The sequence below is a fragment of the Xenopus laevis genome, chromosome 3S, assembly GCF_017654675.1.
Source record: "Xenopus laevis strain J_2021 chromosome 3S, Xenopus_laevis_v10.1, whole genome shotgun sequence".
Taxonomy (NCBI): domain Eukaryota; kingdom Metazoa; phylum Chordata; class Amphibia; order Anura; family Pipidae; genus Xenopus; species Xenopus laevis.
In genome coordinates, this window is record NC_054376.1 from 87,250,541 (window position 1) to 87,268,476 (window position 17,936).

General features: G+C 34.6%; 1 protein-coding gene across 1 annotated transcript in view; it reads right to left on the bottom strand.

The window, feature by feature from the left end:
• trhde.S (thyrotropin releasing hormone degrading enzyme S homeolog) overlaps nt 1-17,936 on the bottom strand; it is a 303,766-nt gene that overhangs the window by 24,586 nt on the left and 261,244 nt on the right. Inside the window, exons 13-15 of the mRNA XM_018255948.2 lie at nt 16,573-16,720; nt 12,246-12,343; nt 8,280-8,387 (exon numbers count right to left, since the gene is read on the bottom strand). Of these exons, the coding sequence (XP_018111437.1) occupies nt 8,280-8,387; nt 12,246-12,343; nt 16,573-16,720 (354 nt within the window). The remainder of the gene's footprint in view (nt 1-8,279; nt 8,388-12,245; nt 12,344-16,572; nt 16,721-17,936) is intronic.

The following is a 17,936-nucleotide window of genomic DNA, read 5'->3' on the forward strand; positions in this document are numbered from 1 at the left end:
ATGCCATTCTTGTTTAGAAGCATATGTAAAATGTTTTCTGTACCACACTAAAAATTAAATGCCATATACATATGCATACCCACCAATTTTCTATGACAATATCAAAGCAAATCAGCGAAGCATTGTTATTTTGAAGGACAATATTTTACACAAATCCTTTGAACAGGAATGTTATGTTTTTTCTTTAACAAATTGAATACAAAAGAAAACTGATTTAATAAGGTGTGTGTGAATGTCCAATTTTGAAGCAAATAAACTTTTTAGCATGGAAATTAAGAATCCATATGCCATGAAACTCTAAAGAAAAATGATGAGTTACAGATTCTGGACAATAAATGAAACATGGCAAAATCAATGTTTTGCTAATTGTAATAAATGCCATGATGATTTTTTGTATTTTCTCCCAACTTCAGGTGGCTGCCTTGACTTTGAATAGCCTCAGCAACATCAATCACTATTAAATGATTGTAAAATTAAAGACAGAAGTTAAAATTACAGGTGAATTTGACATTTTATAACATTGTTGTTTTGCTAAACCACATCTGCTGTTTTCGTGCATTATTTAAATGCCACTAGTTTGCCATTGCATATTTTATGATTTCACACAAGGACAGGGGATAGAACTGAGAAAGTCTTGAGCAGAAAGTGTAGAGTATGCAGTGTAAGACGGGTGTTAAGAGATTAACATTGGTAGTAAAAAAGGAGATATTTTGAGCTGCTGTGGACTGGTGCAAAAAGAATAAAATGAGGTACCATTATAGCTATAAAGCAGGTTTGAATACCCATTTTGAGATTATATTTGTATAATGAAGTAAAATACACAAAACTTTTTTGTATAAAACGTTTTGTATAAAACTTGCGTACTTCAATTATATATGATACATATTTTTCATAAAAGATACCAATATATGATGGTTTTACTTATAATAACTCCCACTCTTTACAAAGGTAAAATTAATTATATATAAGCAAAAAAAGGAATGGCATGAGTGGGTTATGCCCATCTGGAATTACAAAGGCAACTGTAGCAGAAACATCAAGGTTTGGCTATAACTGCACAGAGATATATTTCAGCATAGGTATTACTTTATACAATACAGATATACAGTATATATGCTATATGTAGATATATAGATGTAGATATATAGATCATGGCTTTATCTGATGCAGCTAGATTCATCTTTGTACAGACTTAAAAGCTTTTATAAAGCACCACCATAGACTGCAGAAGCATTTAAATGTACCAGATTTGACATGTATGTATGTGATGTCTTCAGAGCAGCTGAAGGGATGAGTCTCCCAGAAGTTAGCACTATTGTACTTGAAATTCCTACAATAAACTACACCAAAAAATAAATCCTGTTTCAACAGCATAATGTTTTTAAGAGGGGCAACAACATGGTACATTTAATTTTATCCACTTTAGATCAGGTATAGCAGATTTTCTTATATAAGTGGACCTATCACCCAGACACAAAAATCTGTATAATAAAAGTCCTTTTCAAATTAAACATGAAATCCAATTTCTATTTTGTATTAAAGCATTCATAGCTGTTGTAAGCTCATTTAAAAATTTCAGCTGTCAATCAAATATTGTCTGCCCCTCCTCTATGCCCTGGGAATAGAGGCGGAGCAGATAATTACTTTCACTTTTCATTCAGCACTTCCTAGATGTCACTTATCTCCACACATTCCCCCGTTTGCTTCACCGTGTGTAGCCAGTGCATGGGGATGGACATCGGGTCCTCCATTCTGGTGCACAATCAAGATTCTGAGATGATGCAAGGCTTGTCTTAATAACAGTGTCCACAAAATGGCTCCTGCCTGCTTGTTATGTTTATTAATTCCCAGACTGAAAGAAACAAGATTCAAATAATTTATATTGTGTAATTAAAGTTAATTTTTTTCAGAAATAGGTTTCTGAATATTTTTTTCGGTTATGGGTCCCCTTTATTGCTACACCAATGAAGGCTGAAGCATATGTTTGTTTTGGTATACAGTTAAAACCATTAAAAAACTGTGGCGCAGTAACAAACTAGGTAATAAACACAGTCACTTCATGGATACTTAGTCAGTGTCTGACATTTTGTTTCATTGACTCTGTTACATATTGTTTTCAGTGATTAATTTGCCAGAATAACTTTTCAATAGCACATATTTTCACTTTGATTTACAACTCCCCATGTCCCCAATGGGAATAATTAACTTTGCATAACCAGCTCTTCAGTGATTAAAGGTTTAGCAGTTGCTTATTCATGTGTAAAAAAATCCCTCATCCCAAAAGCTGAGCTTAAACATCCCTTTTCTCTATTAAAATGGTGAGATCTTTTTTCAATTGGAAAAATCAACAATCAATACTATCGGTTATTAGTGTGAAACCCTAAACGTGTACAATAAAAGACTAAAAAAAAGTTAGTAGTTGATATAAATGTCATTCAGTACTGCTTGGGGCTCATTAATCAACACTGGGCAAATTTGCTAATAGGCAGTAACCTAGAGCAACCTATCAGTGATTCGTTTTTTAAAGCCAACTGCAAGTAAAACAATAAATGCAGCAATTTGATTGGTTGCCATGGGTTATTGCCCATGGACAAATTTGCCCAATGTTGATAAATGACCCCCAGTGTGTCTATAAACATTTCACATAAACACAAAAGTTTCAATATAAGAATTCTTTCCATGCTATAGATTTAAATTAACTGGAAAAAAATATAAAAATACCAAAATATATACCAAAAATACAAAATATATAAAATATAGACCTGTTTACTAGTATAATTTTATATCATCAAGCCAATTTAATTGTACCAAATCATAACTCCAAACAAAACAAGCTGTGAGGCCCTTTATAGTCCCTTCTTCAGGCTGACATTTTACAGAATAAATCTGAAAGCACTGCAAGCTATATGAGTGTGTATGAATACATTGCAAAATGCAAAAAAAATGCGGATGTCATTAATTCTACATCAGTTTCAAGTGTAGGATCAAAAGACATTCTTGTATGTTTTATAGACAGGTGCTGTTTTAATTAGACTTAACAGGGTGATGAAGAATTATAATATATTACCCCCTTTATGTATAGTAGATGACATTATTAGGAATGGCACATGAGTGTTATGTTAAAATATCTTTATACATGTGTCTAGTTCAAGTGCATGAACAATATACTTTGTTTTCAATAGCAGCTATACTCACATTGTCATACTTGTATTCATTGTATTTATCAAGTGTGATTTTCATAATACTATTTTAAACACTCAGAATATAAAAGAAAATTAAACTATTTTCATTGCAGTTATTCCCAAGGTTCTTCTGATAATGATTTCTCTTGTAAAAAATCTCAATGGAAACAAAAAAAGCATTCAAGCTTTTACTTGTAATACAGTTTACATATCATTTTAACATATTTAGCTATGATGACAGTACGAAGTGAACGTTGATACTAAGTGGGAATTGAAAGCAAATTTGAAAAAATAGTATCTAACTTGGCTTCAGTGTTTACCACTATAAGCAGAGTTAAGTAGAGTTCTAGGAATATGACTGTAAGAGGTTAATGTACATTGTCTTTGAAACTGTTTATCTGCTTAGAAAAAATATGACAACTAGTATCAAATGAGTCTGCAATAATTTACAGTAATTGTTAGTAATTGTTAGTAAGTGTTAGTTAGTATAGATTTTATTTCCATTTTGTATTTGTTCCTTTGCACATAATAATTATCTCTACTCAACCCACCTTTATAATGGTGTCTTTCCTTATTATTCCTCTTCTACATAAAATGAATGAGTATCATAGTTATAAACCGAGATTTCACATTTTTAAAATTTTCAATATTTAAATTAACGTAGTCTCTAAGGAAATCAGGAAGGTCAACACAGGTGAAAAAATCAGTTGCTAAAAACATTTCAGATTTACACATTCTAATTTCGAGTTCCTGGTTCTCGAAACTCGTAAATATCTATTAAGGTTTCTTCAAAATATTTAGACAGTTTTACTTAGTATAACTTGTCCATGGAACAGGACAAAAGAAGACATTGGATATAATGCAGCAGTTTAATGATGAATTTGGCTTATACTTTGAGACTATGAAATACCAGAGTGGGCACGACATTCACTTACATTCTGTATTCATTAGGGCTCGTGTATAGTTGCAAGTGCAGTTGAGGTCTTTGCAATTTCCCTACAATCCATTGAGGCGGTAGCTCCAGCGTACTTGTGCCTAAAGAATTGGTAATTTGCATGCCAGAAATTATACTAAGTGGCATTCTGTACAATTGCATCTGGTTTGCGACAATTTTTGTAAGCTTGGCATATCAGGTGCAATTGCAACAATGCATCTCCCTCTTGCGATCAAATTGAAATTGCACTTTTCTCACTGCTCTTGCAGATGTACATGTGCCCTACAAAAGAAAATGTAAGGAATTATATTTATTTTTAAACACTATGGGGCAGATTTATCAAAGATTTATCAAAGGTCGAGGTTAATTTTCTAATGAAAAAAAAATTGAATTTCGATTTATTTTTTTGTGTACTTTGACTGGGGAATAGTCCAAATTCGATTTGAATTTGAAAAAAATTACTGACTTTGACCATTCGGCATCTAAAACCTGCTGAGTTGCTGTTTTAGCCTATGGGGGACCTCCTAGAACCTATTTGGAGTCAATTGGTGGACTTTCAAAAATCAAAGTTTTTTTTGAAAAAAACTTCGAATTGAATTCAATCCAATACGGACCTATTCGATTGAAAACTGACCTATTTAACCCAAAAAAACTTCAACTTAATTTCGGTTGGTCTTTTTGAATTCGAATTTCAATGTTTTTTCAATTCAAAATTCGACCCTTGATAAATATGCCCCTAAGACTTATGCTGTGTACACAAGTTGCAACTAGTCCCGACTACAACCCTCTGTAATTTCTCTCTGTCACTATAGCATGAAGTGAATTATGTATAATTTCTCTCAAGCATTGCAGAATATGTCACTATATAAATAAAGGATAATAATACTGATTAATGGAACAGCCTTTGTTCACTCCGACCACGTGCTTGGAGTCATTCTACAACCTAGGGAATGTCAAGGTAAGCATTGGACCACTTCATACATTTTGCTTATATTATATCCATAATATTAGAAGTAGGAAATGGGCCCAGCATAAAAATGCTGCAATTTGCATGGTTGCTGTGCATACAATGGTGTAGGGATCTTCTAATAAATAATTATTGATCCTGCACTTTAGGGACAGATTGTTATAATAAAAAACGAATAAGCAATTAAATAATAAAAGAGGTTGCTAATCTGGGGTCCATAAAAATATTGTAGTGGGCCTTCATTTGGACAGCTATGTTTTAAATGTTTCTCTATGCTGTTCCATTTATGTCTTACTATTTTTAAGCTTGCACCTCTTAAGAACTTTTACTTGCTAAACTGGCAACACTGCAAGGCAAAGTGACAGAATATTAATGCACATGAAATTCCTTTTAGATTGTAAACTCTTTGTCAGGGCCCTCTTTACTGTATGTATCTGTAATACAGCTTTGTGAACAAATTTTAAAAAAGGGCAGTAAATATAAATATTTGAATGAATGAAAATGTAAGGAATTACAATATAATTGGTGATGGGCGAATTTATTCGGCAGGTATGGATTCTCAGCAAATTTCACCGATGGCAAATGTTTTTGCGAAAATGAAATTTGCAGCGACAAAAAAATTGTCGCTCGTCAAAATTGTCATTAAATTATTCGGATGCCCATTGATTTTAATGCATTTGGACAAAAGAGTCGCTGCTGAAGTAACGCTAGCAAAAAGTTGCCAGTGTTGGGTGCCCAGGACGCAACTTTGCATTTTAGTGAAATAGCGTAGTGGTAACTAATTTTCACCTGGTGAAGTGCCACGAAGTGTAGCGAAGAATTCACTGGTGACAATCCACCCTTTAGTGTATTTGCCCCAATGTATTTTACTTTTTCTTTGTATCTGTTGGACTTTGAGGGTTATATGTGTGAAGTCATCATTTTAATTTTTTTTATTAGAATAAAGAATACAGCATTTTTTTCTCATTCAGTTGCTACCTGAATGAGGAGTTCATCATATGTAAAGCAGGCCATTTGATAGTAGAATTGAGTGTCTACATCTATAATAATACAATGTAACAACCATGGACCTTGTGTAAAAATTGTCTAGACCAAGAAATTAAAATTAAAGTCCTGCTAGGTCCTACATTCAGTTATTTTTATATACATTATTAATTAGCACTCAAACTCAGGGCATTTCACTTTATGCAAAATATCATAAAACTGCAGAAAACTTTGTGAAACAGCAACATGAATGCCTATCAATAGGAATGTGAAATTACATTGCGGTTCAGGTACAGTAAATACATTGCCCTAGAATGTTAGAGAAGCTCCTTTCTACTATGCTACAACTATTCATACAAAAAAGGCTCTTGTGTTGGCATTTTTTTAAACATGGCAGTCACTTTTCCATTTATATTGTACTGTACTATACTACGGTATAGTAAAATAACAGGCACTGATTCCATTTTTTGATGTAGAAGGCAAGGGACGAATTCATAATGATATCTGCTGGAAGCATTTTTTTCCAGCAAAACAGACAGCATGGAGACATACTAGCCCAGATTGTTGAAAAAAACAAAATCACAGCTGGGGAAACTGTGAATTGGTGGAAAAATTCACTCAACCCTAAATGTATAATTATGCTCGTCCAAGAAGTCATCTCTAAAGGAATCACCCGGCAGGTTATTCTTCACCTCACCACCTTCTATGTGAAAAATCAATTTTGCTGCTTCATATAAACGTTTAGTTCCTCAAGTTTAACAGGATGGCCTCTGGTTCATTGGTCTTTTTTATGGGAAAAAAGATCCCTCACTGTCTAATATGCCCTCTAATGTATCTGTAAAGAGCAATAACTGTCTCTCATAAACAAATTTTCTCCAAAGAAAACAACCCCAACCTTTATAATCTTACCACATACTGTAGGTGAATTGTTCCATTACATTTTTAAATTTATTTGCACATCTCTGGACTTTCTCCAGCTTATTAATATATTTTTTTCACTTTTACACAATGACAACTAGCATTTTGAAGCTCAGAAATTTGTTTTAGTTTTTGTGGAACACTAAAATAATCCCATAGCAACTTCTACACCGATCTTCTGTCCTTAATTCTCTAGAGCCCTTCAAGTGATATTTACAACCCTTGCAATGATTCTTATACTACTCGCTTGTGTGGATGTGTCTTCATTCCACATCCACACTACCCAGCAACACTTCCTTATCGTCTTCATACAACTTAGATTACCCTGTGTGTAGTTATTCATACCTACTATTCCAGTGCATCCATCATCCAACTGTATTTCACTCAACTTGCTCAAGACTTAGATAAGCCCCACAGGATCCAACTTCTGTGAATATTTAAATCCTTACACATTAACTACAATTCAACATCATGTATTTATTGATTTATAAAAATATTCATTAAATGAAGGGTTAGAAAAACATGTCCAAGTTACATCTTCTGTCAATAAAGCATTAAATTGCACAGTTTCTATTGTGCTCATTTCTATAGCTCACATATGCAATTTAATAGATCGTAGGTCTTCTAAAAATCATTTAAACATGAAATAAACCCAACAAGACTGTTTTATCACTAATATGGATTCATACAGCTTAGTTAGGATCTTTAAATCTTTATTAAGAAATAACTTACCGCTTGTGCTCCTCCCTGGCTATCTCCTATAAGGAAGGCAGGGAGGAGAAATGGAGCTCCGCACGATGGATCACCAATCACCTTCTCTGAAGAGGAGCGCAAGCAGAGTTTCGGTAAGTTATTTCTTAATAAAGACTTAGCGACTTTAAAGTTTAATATGTCTTGGTGTCTTTTTTTATAGCATACCAACAAATTTTATTAAAAATGTTTTTGCTGTTACTGGTCCTTTAATAAGTTATAAATGTATACTGCTATGCTTTACATACATACACACTATTGTTTCAGCAATTGTCTCCCAGTGTGAACGTTGTTTGCTTAATTACATCAAATGGTTACATTACTAAGCATTTGTTTAAGAAATGTTATGAACTGTGTGCATTCAAAATACAGCTGGGAATAATATTTTTTTAATAAGGTTATTTTAGTCATATATCACTTATTCCATAATTCCTGTTAAACTAAAAATATAGTAAAACATTTTATGTGAAATCATCTAGAATATCCCAGCCAGCAATACAACTTTTAAATGAAATATCTTTATTTCTGGAAATTGTAGACTCACCGATTTCTGTTGCTGGAGATCCAGTCTGATATCATTGTTGCCGCTTTCTGGTGACACTGTTTATTCCCAAAACTACAGGCTAACATAATGACTTCTCGTCTAAGTTCCCTGCAGGCAACAGAAAGGGGAAAAAAATAAAGGTCAGACAGTATCAAATACCTTTTATATTGAAAACAGTATATAAACCTATATTGAACACAAACCCGACTAATGCTGAAAAAACTACAGACACACACACACACACACACACACACACACACACACACACACAAAGCCATTGGTTGCCGGCACTCACCTCCACCATTCGATCATTTCGCCGGGTGCTAACCCAATTCAATATAAAGTCCAAAAATAAAAGGAAGCACTGACGGTATGAAGGTTGTTAGAAGTCCTTTACTGAATCAAATAAACATCAATGTTTATATTAATTCAGTAAAGGACTTCTGACAACCTTTATGCTGTGAGTGCTTCCTTTTATTTTTGGACTATTAATATATATATATATATATATATATATATATATATATATATATATATATATATATAATAAAGATATTCGAAATTCAAAGTAATTTTTTTGGATACTTTGACCATCGAATAGGATACTAATCGTTCAAATATTCGACCATTTGATAATCAAAGTACTGTCTCTTTAAAAAAACTTTGACTTCAATACTTTGCCAAATTAAACCTGCCGAAGTGCTATGTTAGCCTATTGGGACCTTCTACAAAGTTTTTTGAAGTCAAAGTAAAATCGTACGATCGTACGATAAAATCGTTCGATTAGAAGGATTTAATCGTTCAATCAAACAATTTTACTTCGACCACAACTGGGCAAATTTGATGTAAAAAAGCTTTGACTTCGACATTCGAAGTAAAGCCATTCGATGGTCGAATTTCAAAGTATTTACCACTTCGAAATTCGGCCCTTGATAAATCTGCCCCATAATGTAAAATAAACTATGAAAAAAGTCCTACCAATTTTAAGTTTAATTAAACTACAAATTTTAGTGTAAGGCAATAGCTGCAAAGGTTTATAACTTTTCTTGACTAAATTCCAATTTCTTTTTTACAAAAATGTTGTGAAGTGCTGGATGTTTTACATTATGAAGGAACAACATTTGTTCATGCACCTTGCCAATGATGTTGTGGTTTCCTGTGTGCACCTTATTGTGGCTTACATATATAAATATTATATGGATTGTGAAAACAAAGACAAAAAGCATTCAACATAGTTCCATGCATTCCACAGCATGACAAATATCGTATTGCTGTTAATAGTGTAAATAAGAAAGAGTCTGTGAGTGTAAAAGTGGTAGTGGGAATGCATTGGTATAAGTAAGGTATTCTAAAGAATTTCTTAACTAAAATATTAAGCAAAACAAAAAGACACATGCCATACATCTGCGTTTCATTTCTTGATTTCTGTATTACTGCTTTTTATTGACTGCAAACCATGATAGTGTGCTTTTATGCTGCTTCTTGTACATCTCTGAGCAGTTAATATCAAGCACAATATTCAGTGAATTACACATCTCCTGACATTCTAGTGGATTTTATTATCTTCATGACAGGTATTGCCTTCATAGTTTTTGTGGCTTAATAAGGTTATAATTCTAGCTTTGGGAATGTTATTTTAGTATCTAAGTGTACTGTTCACCAAAACAAATCTTCAAAATTACATTTGCATCTGTAATTTTTATTTCAACAATCCTTTAGGAGGCATATATTGTGCTTAATGCATCATCTGGAAGTAATCTTATTTAAAGGGATTCTGTCATGATTGTTCTGGTGTCGTTTTCATTACAAAATTACACTGCGTACATTGCAAATATTTCACTATACTATTTAAAATGTTCTTCTTGAACCAATAAATATATATCTTTCAGTTTTAATGTTGGTGCCTACACAGCCATATCAGGTCACTGTTTCTGATTCTGTGTTTTCAGAAAGAGCCATCACTTCACAACAGAACTGCTTTCAGAAAAGCTTTTGTTTTTTCTACTCAATGTAGAGGAGTCGTGGCCAGACTTGGATATTTTGCTATTGAGTGTTATTCTCATATTTACCACTAGGTGGCATTTTTAGCAATGCAGGCATCAAGGAACTGTTATCTTGTTATCTTCTCATTGTTCTTTTGATAGTCTGCTGTAGGGGAAAGGAAGGGAGTGATATCACTCCAACTTGCAGTGTCTAGCACCATGGCAAATTTCAAAATTATATTTCAAAAAAATCTTTTGAAATACAGGTTTCAGTGTTTCTGGAAGAGCACCATTGATAGAATGGCTTTAACTCTGTTAAGAATAAAATTGTGTAAGAATTTTTAAAATGCATTTATAAACAGAAATCATGCAGTGTGAGATCTATATTTCAAATAGGTATTTTACAGCCTCAAATGACTGATTCCCCACTTGTTAAATGGACTTTACACTGAGATATTGTTGGTATTTTACCCTAGAAGGAACCTAACAGTAAATTTGCAAGCAATGGGAAAGCAATCAGAAGATACATAAAAATGTATTTTTGATCTACACATTTCTACACATGTCATATATCAGATTCTGTTATTGAAAACAGAAGCAGCAGTGTGAAAGAGGCAAACTGCATGGAAGAAATGTAACCATAGCTGCCCTGAGAGGCTTTGAGAAGTAGAAAATTTTTAAATGCGCAGTAATTAAGAAGAAAGCCTCACATAAATAAAGGATGCTCTTTGCCACTATCAAATATTTATCTGTGGGCCATTTATAAAACTATTTTAATTAACTTGAAACAAACATATTACTAAAGAAAAGCACAGCACCTTCATGCATGAGGGTGAAAGAAAACATCCATCTCAGCTAGGTATGTTAAAGGAAATGACATTTCCTGCATACACAGGCATTCTGGTATACAACGATAAGCATAAGTTCAAATCTCAACATTACTTTGAGGTCATAACTCAAGAGATAAGCAGAACATTGTTTGCTTTAAAAATCTCATGCTGGGGAATATAAATCTCAAAGATTCTGGGCCTTGGAGAGATGGAATATCAAACAGGAAAGACAGGAGCAAGGGGCATCATGTGGCTTCAGTCACACTGTGTAACACTAATAGAGCTTTTTTCTTTTGAAGCTGAATTGTATGGTTTAGTAGGAAGACAAACTCTCTTAGAATTCATGCAAGTAACTACAGCATAAAATGTGCAAGGATGAGCAAAAGCACAAGAAAAGACAAACAGCAGATAGTTATAGACTAATCCTGTCAAGTGTCTTCAGAATTTGAATTGAACAAAATCAGCAAAGTATGAATCTACTGTTCTTTCAGCCTCAGTCTAAGTTATGTCTAGGAAAAGTAAATAAATGTAGAAAGGAAGGTACTGCATTTAATAAAGGTATAAAAGCACAATATTGGCAAATAACCATTCTCATGGGGCAACCTTACTAATGATAATGTTTGTTTTTTTCTTCCTGGAGCGGTAGCAATACTTAACACTCGGAAAAAAAAGAGAACAATAGCTTTTATTTTTTTAACATTATTTAGCAAAAAAAATGGGTTTGCCAATTCCTAATGGCACACTATAGAGTGACTATATCAATCAGTTTTTCATGGGGAATAATAACATTCTACTGCTTTAACCCAGTGAACATATTTTGATGAAAAACAATGACAGAGAGTGTTGATGAATAAGTTAAAATTCAGACTGCCATGAAACGCTTAGGAGCCCCAATTCATCATCTTATATGCTTGTTTTATTTGTAGAAAGCATGTATACTGTTTGACCATTTTGCCAAAAGAACTGAACCTGATAAACTGGGTAAATCTTTGTTAAGACAATGCATAAATATGTTAGCAGAGAGGAAACATGATGCAATGTTTTAAAGAATGATTATTTTTTAAACTTTTATCCTTTCTTGCAACAATGAAAAGGTGGATAATGAATGAAAGAATGAATAAATGCATGCTCAAACAAATAATTCATTGTAGTACTCTGTCTGATAGGATGTCGGAACTGCTGATCCATTTTGTCCATTTGTTGGCCATCCTAGACGAAAGTACATTGTGGACACTTGTTTTAATATATATTCCTGGGGAGAGAAAATTATCCATTACTATTTGTAGAACAAAACAAAGTGAGATTGTCACCCTATAAGACATACTGTAGAACAATAAGATAAGCAACCAACAACAAAAGAACTCAAAAACTCTTTGGGGTATATTTATCAAAAAGTTAAGTTCGCCACAGTACTCTAAAGTGAAATTCCTACACTTTATATTTATTTCTATGGGATTTTTAAAGGCATTTTTATCAGAGGTTGAATTTCACTTTCACCCATTGATAAATACTCTTTTAAAAATCCCATAGAAATGAATGGAGAGTGGCGGAATTTCACTCTAGAGGACGATCTCTAACTTCACTTTTTGATAAGTGTACCGCACTGTGCTGTAAAAACATTACTAGTTCATTCTAAAGGACTACATTCTAAGGTATTGTAAATACTAACCTTTGTGAAATTCTGAAAACCAAATCAGACCCATAGATTAAAAATTATAGCACACTTACTAACCATATAAATGAACATTCAGTAAAATATATGCATATTGGTTCATCTATACAGTATATTTACATTATTTATATTACATAACATCTAAATTCTCCAGTGAATTAGATTTACCAAATTATCATTAAAAAGAAAAATGATTTCTTTGGCTTTTCCAACAAAAAACCTTTAGAGCAGACTACATATATGAGAGTAACATTGTAAAAAAAAAGGTGGGAGGAATATGTACTGCATGCCTTTTAATTCATAATTGAGTCGTTTTTATAAAACCTAGTCAATTTCCTAAAATGATTGCTTATAGGTATTATAGGTGACTTTTCTCAAATCTATCAGATTAAAATAATTTAATGGAATCAATTAAGTTTAAAATGGTAGTAAAATCTCTTCATGTAGCTATTGAGCCAAATTATGCCCAAGGCCCCCTAAGGTAATGCTTGGGATTCGTAAGTGCTTAAGGGCTCCACCAGTTACATAGTTACATAGTTAAATTGGGTTGAAAAAAAAACAAAGTCCACGAAGTTCAACCCCTCCAAATGAAAACTCAGCATCCATACACACACCCCTCCCTACTTTCACATAAATTATATATACCCATATCTATACTATCTAGTATCACAATAGCCTTTGATATTATGTCTGTCCAAGAAATCATCCAAGCCTCTCTTAAAGGCATTAACCGAATCAGCCATCACAATATCACCTAGCAGTGCATTCCACAACCTCACTGTCCTCACTGTGAAGAACCCCCTACGTTGCTTCAAATTTAAGTTCTTTTCTTCTAGTCTAAAGTGGTGGCCTCTGGTATGATGATCCACTTTATGGGTAAAAAGGTCCCCTGCTATTTGTCTATAATTTCCTCTAATCAGGGCCGGGCCAAGGTAGTTTGGCACCCTAGGAAAGGGCTTCAATCAGCGCCCCCCCCTGACCATTTCCCACCTTACTATTATGTTTTTTTTTAATAAAGAAAGCTTACAACACATGAATGAAACTTGCGCTTTGTATAAATATGTAATGTTAACCAACAAAAACAACGTACACTAAAAAATGTCAAAACCAAAACAGTAGGATCATTTTATCCTGTTTAACAAAGTGCTTGTGCCAGCCAGCAGACAAAATATTGCACCCCAAATCTGTGCCAACAGCACCCAAAATATTGCCCCCAAATCTGTACCTGTGCCAGCCAGCAGCCAAAATATTGCCCCAGAAATTTGTGCCTGTGCCAACAGTAGTCAACATATTGCCCCCAAGTCTGCACCTGTGTCAGTCAACATATTGCCCCATATCTATACCAGCCACCAGCCAAATATTGCCCCCAAATTAATACCTGTGCCAGCCAACAGCCAAATATTGCCCCCAAATTAGCACCTGTGCCAGCCAACAGCTGAAATATTTCCCCATATCTGTACCAGCCAACAGCCAAATATTGCCCCCAAATTAATACCTGTGCCAGCCAGCAGCTAAATATTGCCCCCAAATCAATACCTGTGCCAGCCAACAGCCAAATATTGCCCCCAAATTAATACCTGTGGCAGACAGCAGCCAAATAATGCCCCATATCTGTGCCAGCCAGCAAAATATTCCCCCTTTCAATATGTGCCAGGCTAGAAGCCAACAGCAGCAAGATTATTGCCCCAGATGATCTGCACCTGTTTGTGCCAGCAGGAAGCATAAAATAAGCCCAGCAGTCGTCTGGTTTTCAGTTGGTTTGCACAAGTTACCACCAGGCCCAGGCCCAGCTCTCTTCAATCCATGCCAGGTTCCCTTTTTTCCAGAGAAAACAACCCCAACCTTGACAGTCTACCCTCACAATTTAAGTCTTCCATCCCTCTAACCAGTTTAGTTGCACATCTCTGCACTCTCTCCAGCTCATTTATATTCATCTTAAGGACTGGAGTCCAAAACTGCACTGCATACTCCAGATGAGGTCTCACCAGGGACCTATAAAGAGGCATAATTATGTTTTCATCCCTTGAGTTAATGCCCTTTTTTATGCAAGACAGAACTTTATTTGCTTTAGTAGCCACAGAATGACACTGCCCAGAATTAGACAACGTGTTATCTACAAAGACCCCTAGATCCTTCTCATTTAAGGAAACTCCCAACACACTGCCATTTAGTGTATAACTTGCATTTATATTATTTTTGCCAAAGTGCATAACCTTGTATTTATCTACATTGAACCTCATTTTCCAGTTTGCTGCCCAGTTTTCCAGTTTAGACAAATCACTTTGCAAAGTGGCAGCATCCTGCATGGAACCTATAGTTCTGCACAATTTAGTATCATCTGCAAAAATAGAAACAGTACTTTCATTGCCCATCTTCATTGATAAACAAGTTGAAAAGCAAGTTGAAAAGCAAGGGATCTAGTACAGAGCCCTGCGGTACTCCACTAACAACACTGGTCCAATAAGAAAATGTTCCATTTACCACCACTCTTTGTAGTCTAAGGGGCAAATTCACTAACATTCGTAGTTCTTCGCCGCACTTTGCCGCACTTCGCCACACTTCGCCAGGCGTAGTTTCGCCAGCGCTCCGCAAATTCACTAAAATCCGAAGTTGCGCACAGGGGTAGCGAAAGATTTCGAAGTTGCGCTTGCGTTGATTCGCTAAGTGAAGCGAAGTTACGCTAGCGAAGGCTAATTTGCATACGGCGCCAAATTCAAATTTCAATGGAGGAATACGTATCAGCACTACAAATGGCTAGAAAACCTTCAAAACATCAAATAAAAAACTTATTTTGCCCTACACATGTGCCCACTGTCTAGGTAAGTTGCCATGAGTCAGGAAATGTAGGAGGGAAGGAGGGGAGCCCCAAAAAAAAATTCGATCTTTTTCAGCCTATCACCCATAATGTAGAAAACACGCCAGCTTTTTTTGAAGCAATCCCTATCTACTCTATTGCGCTTCGCCTGGTCTGAGGTGGCGAAGGAAGTCTAGCGTAAAAGGTAGCGTTCAGTACACTGCGCGCGTTAGTGAATTTGCGTATTTACGTCGCTAGCGAAAATTCGCCAGGCGTAAGGGTGCGAAGTAACACTAGTGAAACTACGCCAGCGTTCGTTAGTGAATTTGCGCAGTAACGAAAATGCCAAACGCTAGCGAATTAACGCTAGCGTTCGGCGATTCCGCTCTTAGTGAATTTGCCCCTATATTTTAGCCAGTTCTCTATACAAGTACAAATACTATGTTCCAGGCCAAAATTCCTTAATTTAACCAGTAACCTTCTCTGTGGCCAGTGTCCCAGTTATGGCAGAAGAATATATGTCATACATATATTTTTAGATTGCAGCTGTAGAATAAGAATTGGAGGCAGCAAGAGAAAAAAGCTGTTTGTAACTACGGGTGGCAATATATGAAGTGGACCCTATACCATTACTATGTTCTGTATTATAAATTTAAAGTACATCAATTAAAACAATACTTGTATAAGTACATATATTCATTAATTTAAGATATATTCATTTCCTCTTGTGGTGTTATAAAATATACACACAATTGCCTAGATTAAAGTATAACTTTTGATTTAATACATTTATTCTAGCCTTCCAAAGTATATATTTAAGAACCATGCCAACTTTTTTTCCCATTAAACAAATTTAAAAGTAATGATTCATTTGAAAAACTACATCTAAATAGCAGAAAATGTGCAGAACTAGCCTTTCCAGAAAATAACTTTGTAGGAAATTAAACAAGGGAAGTTTTCTCAACCAGTGAAGCTGAGGTCATTGCTTTACAGTAGAAAATAGTTTATCTTTTACACTGAATATACTGTAGTCCTCCGTTCGGTCCAGCAATTTATCTAGAGGATAAAGAGCTCGGCTTGCTGCATGCCAGGGAAGAAAATCCTTCTCTTCAGAAAGGTATCTGATAATCTCCAGGGGAATATTCTGAGTCAGATATCCAGCTCTGTAAAATTAGTGAACAAATAAGTGAATGTTAAGTATTACTTGCAGAAAAGTCATATTTAAAAAGAATTCTCAATAGTTTTATGTAGGAGAATTATTAAAAATCACTGCATTGAGAAAGGTCCAATGAACAAGCCAGAGATTAATTTTTGTACTTTGCTTCTAAAATCTATCATGAAAAAGGCACTGCTTTTTATATACAATCTGGAAAGTAAGAAAATGGATTATAGCTGATAATACTGAACACCAGAAGCAGCTGCTCAGTGACAAACAGAGACAGAGAGATCTGTTTCCATCTGCTTTTAGATGCAATCAAGATTTTTAGCATGAAGGTAGGGTCTTCATGTATATGTGTGTGAGATAGACAGAGATGGTAGATGAAAATGTGTGAGATACTGTAGAAAACATGGTAGATTGTGTGATGAAAATAATGTGAATACGAGAAATAGATAAGCTGGCCACACATTGAAAGCATCTGGAGGTGGACAATATTGAGCTGTGTTATCTGCAACTCAACCCGCTACCTACTGGCCAAATGAAACCAAAAGTCACATCATCACAAACTAGAAGTGACATCACTGCTAATCAGAAGTGACATCATCAGAAGTCATAGGGGGAATAAAGAAAAATAAGTAAATACTGTTTGTATTAAGACCCACGACTTATGGACCTGCCAATCCACACCCATAACTGCATCTACAAGTCCTACACACAAAATGCTAAATACCAGCTTTTTGGTGGATAACTGGTACCCAAGCCTGATCCAGGACTTTAGCCCAAATGATTTTATCTGTGGTGAATTACTTTATACTTGTTTTTTTATATAATGAGTAGAAGTGTGACTTAATTTTGCTATTCATTTTCTACCTCACACTGGAATTGCAAGTTGCTCTGTGAGCAAACAGTGCCTGTCATTTGGTATTAATACAATGTAATACAGTCCTAACGCTTTGGCTCTAATACCCTATATAGATAATAACTTTTTCATAACAGTACATAATGGTTTTCTAAAAAAAAGACAACTTTTTCCAATTTGAGAGCACAGAAATAATGTATTATGTTATTAAATTCCCATGGATGTTTGACGGTATAAAAGAGAGAATTCACCCTATGAATAAAAGAATGTTATAAATACAATTCTGTCTGAGGTGCTCTCTCTAGAAATACTTGACCTCTTAGCAATATATTTTCAAACTGCATGAGCTACTAATGAGACA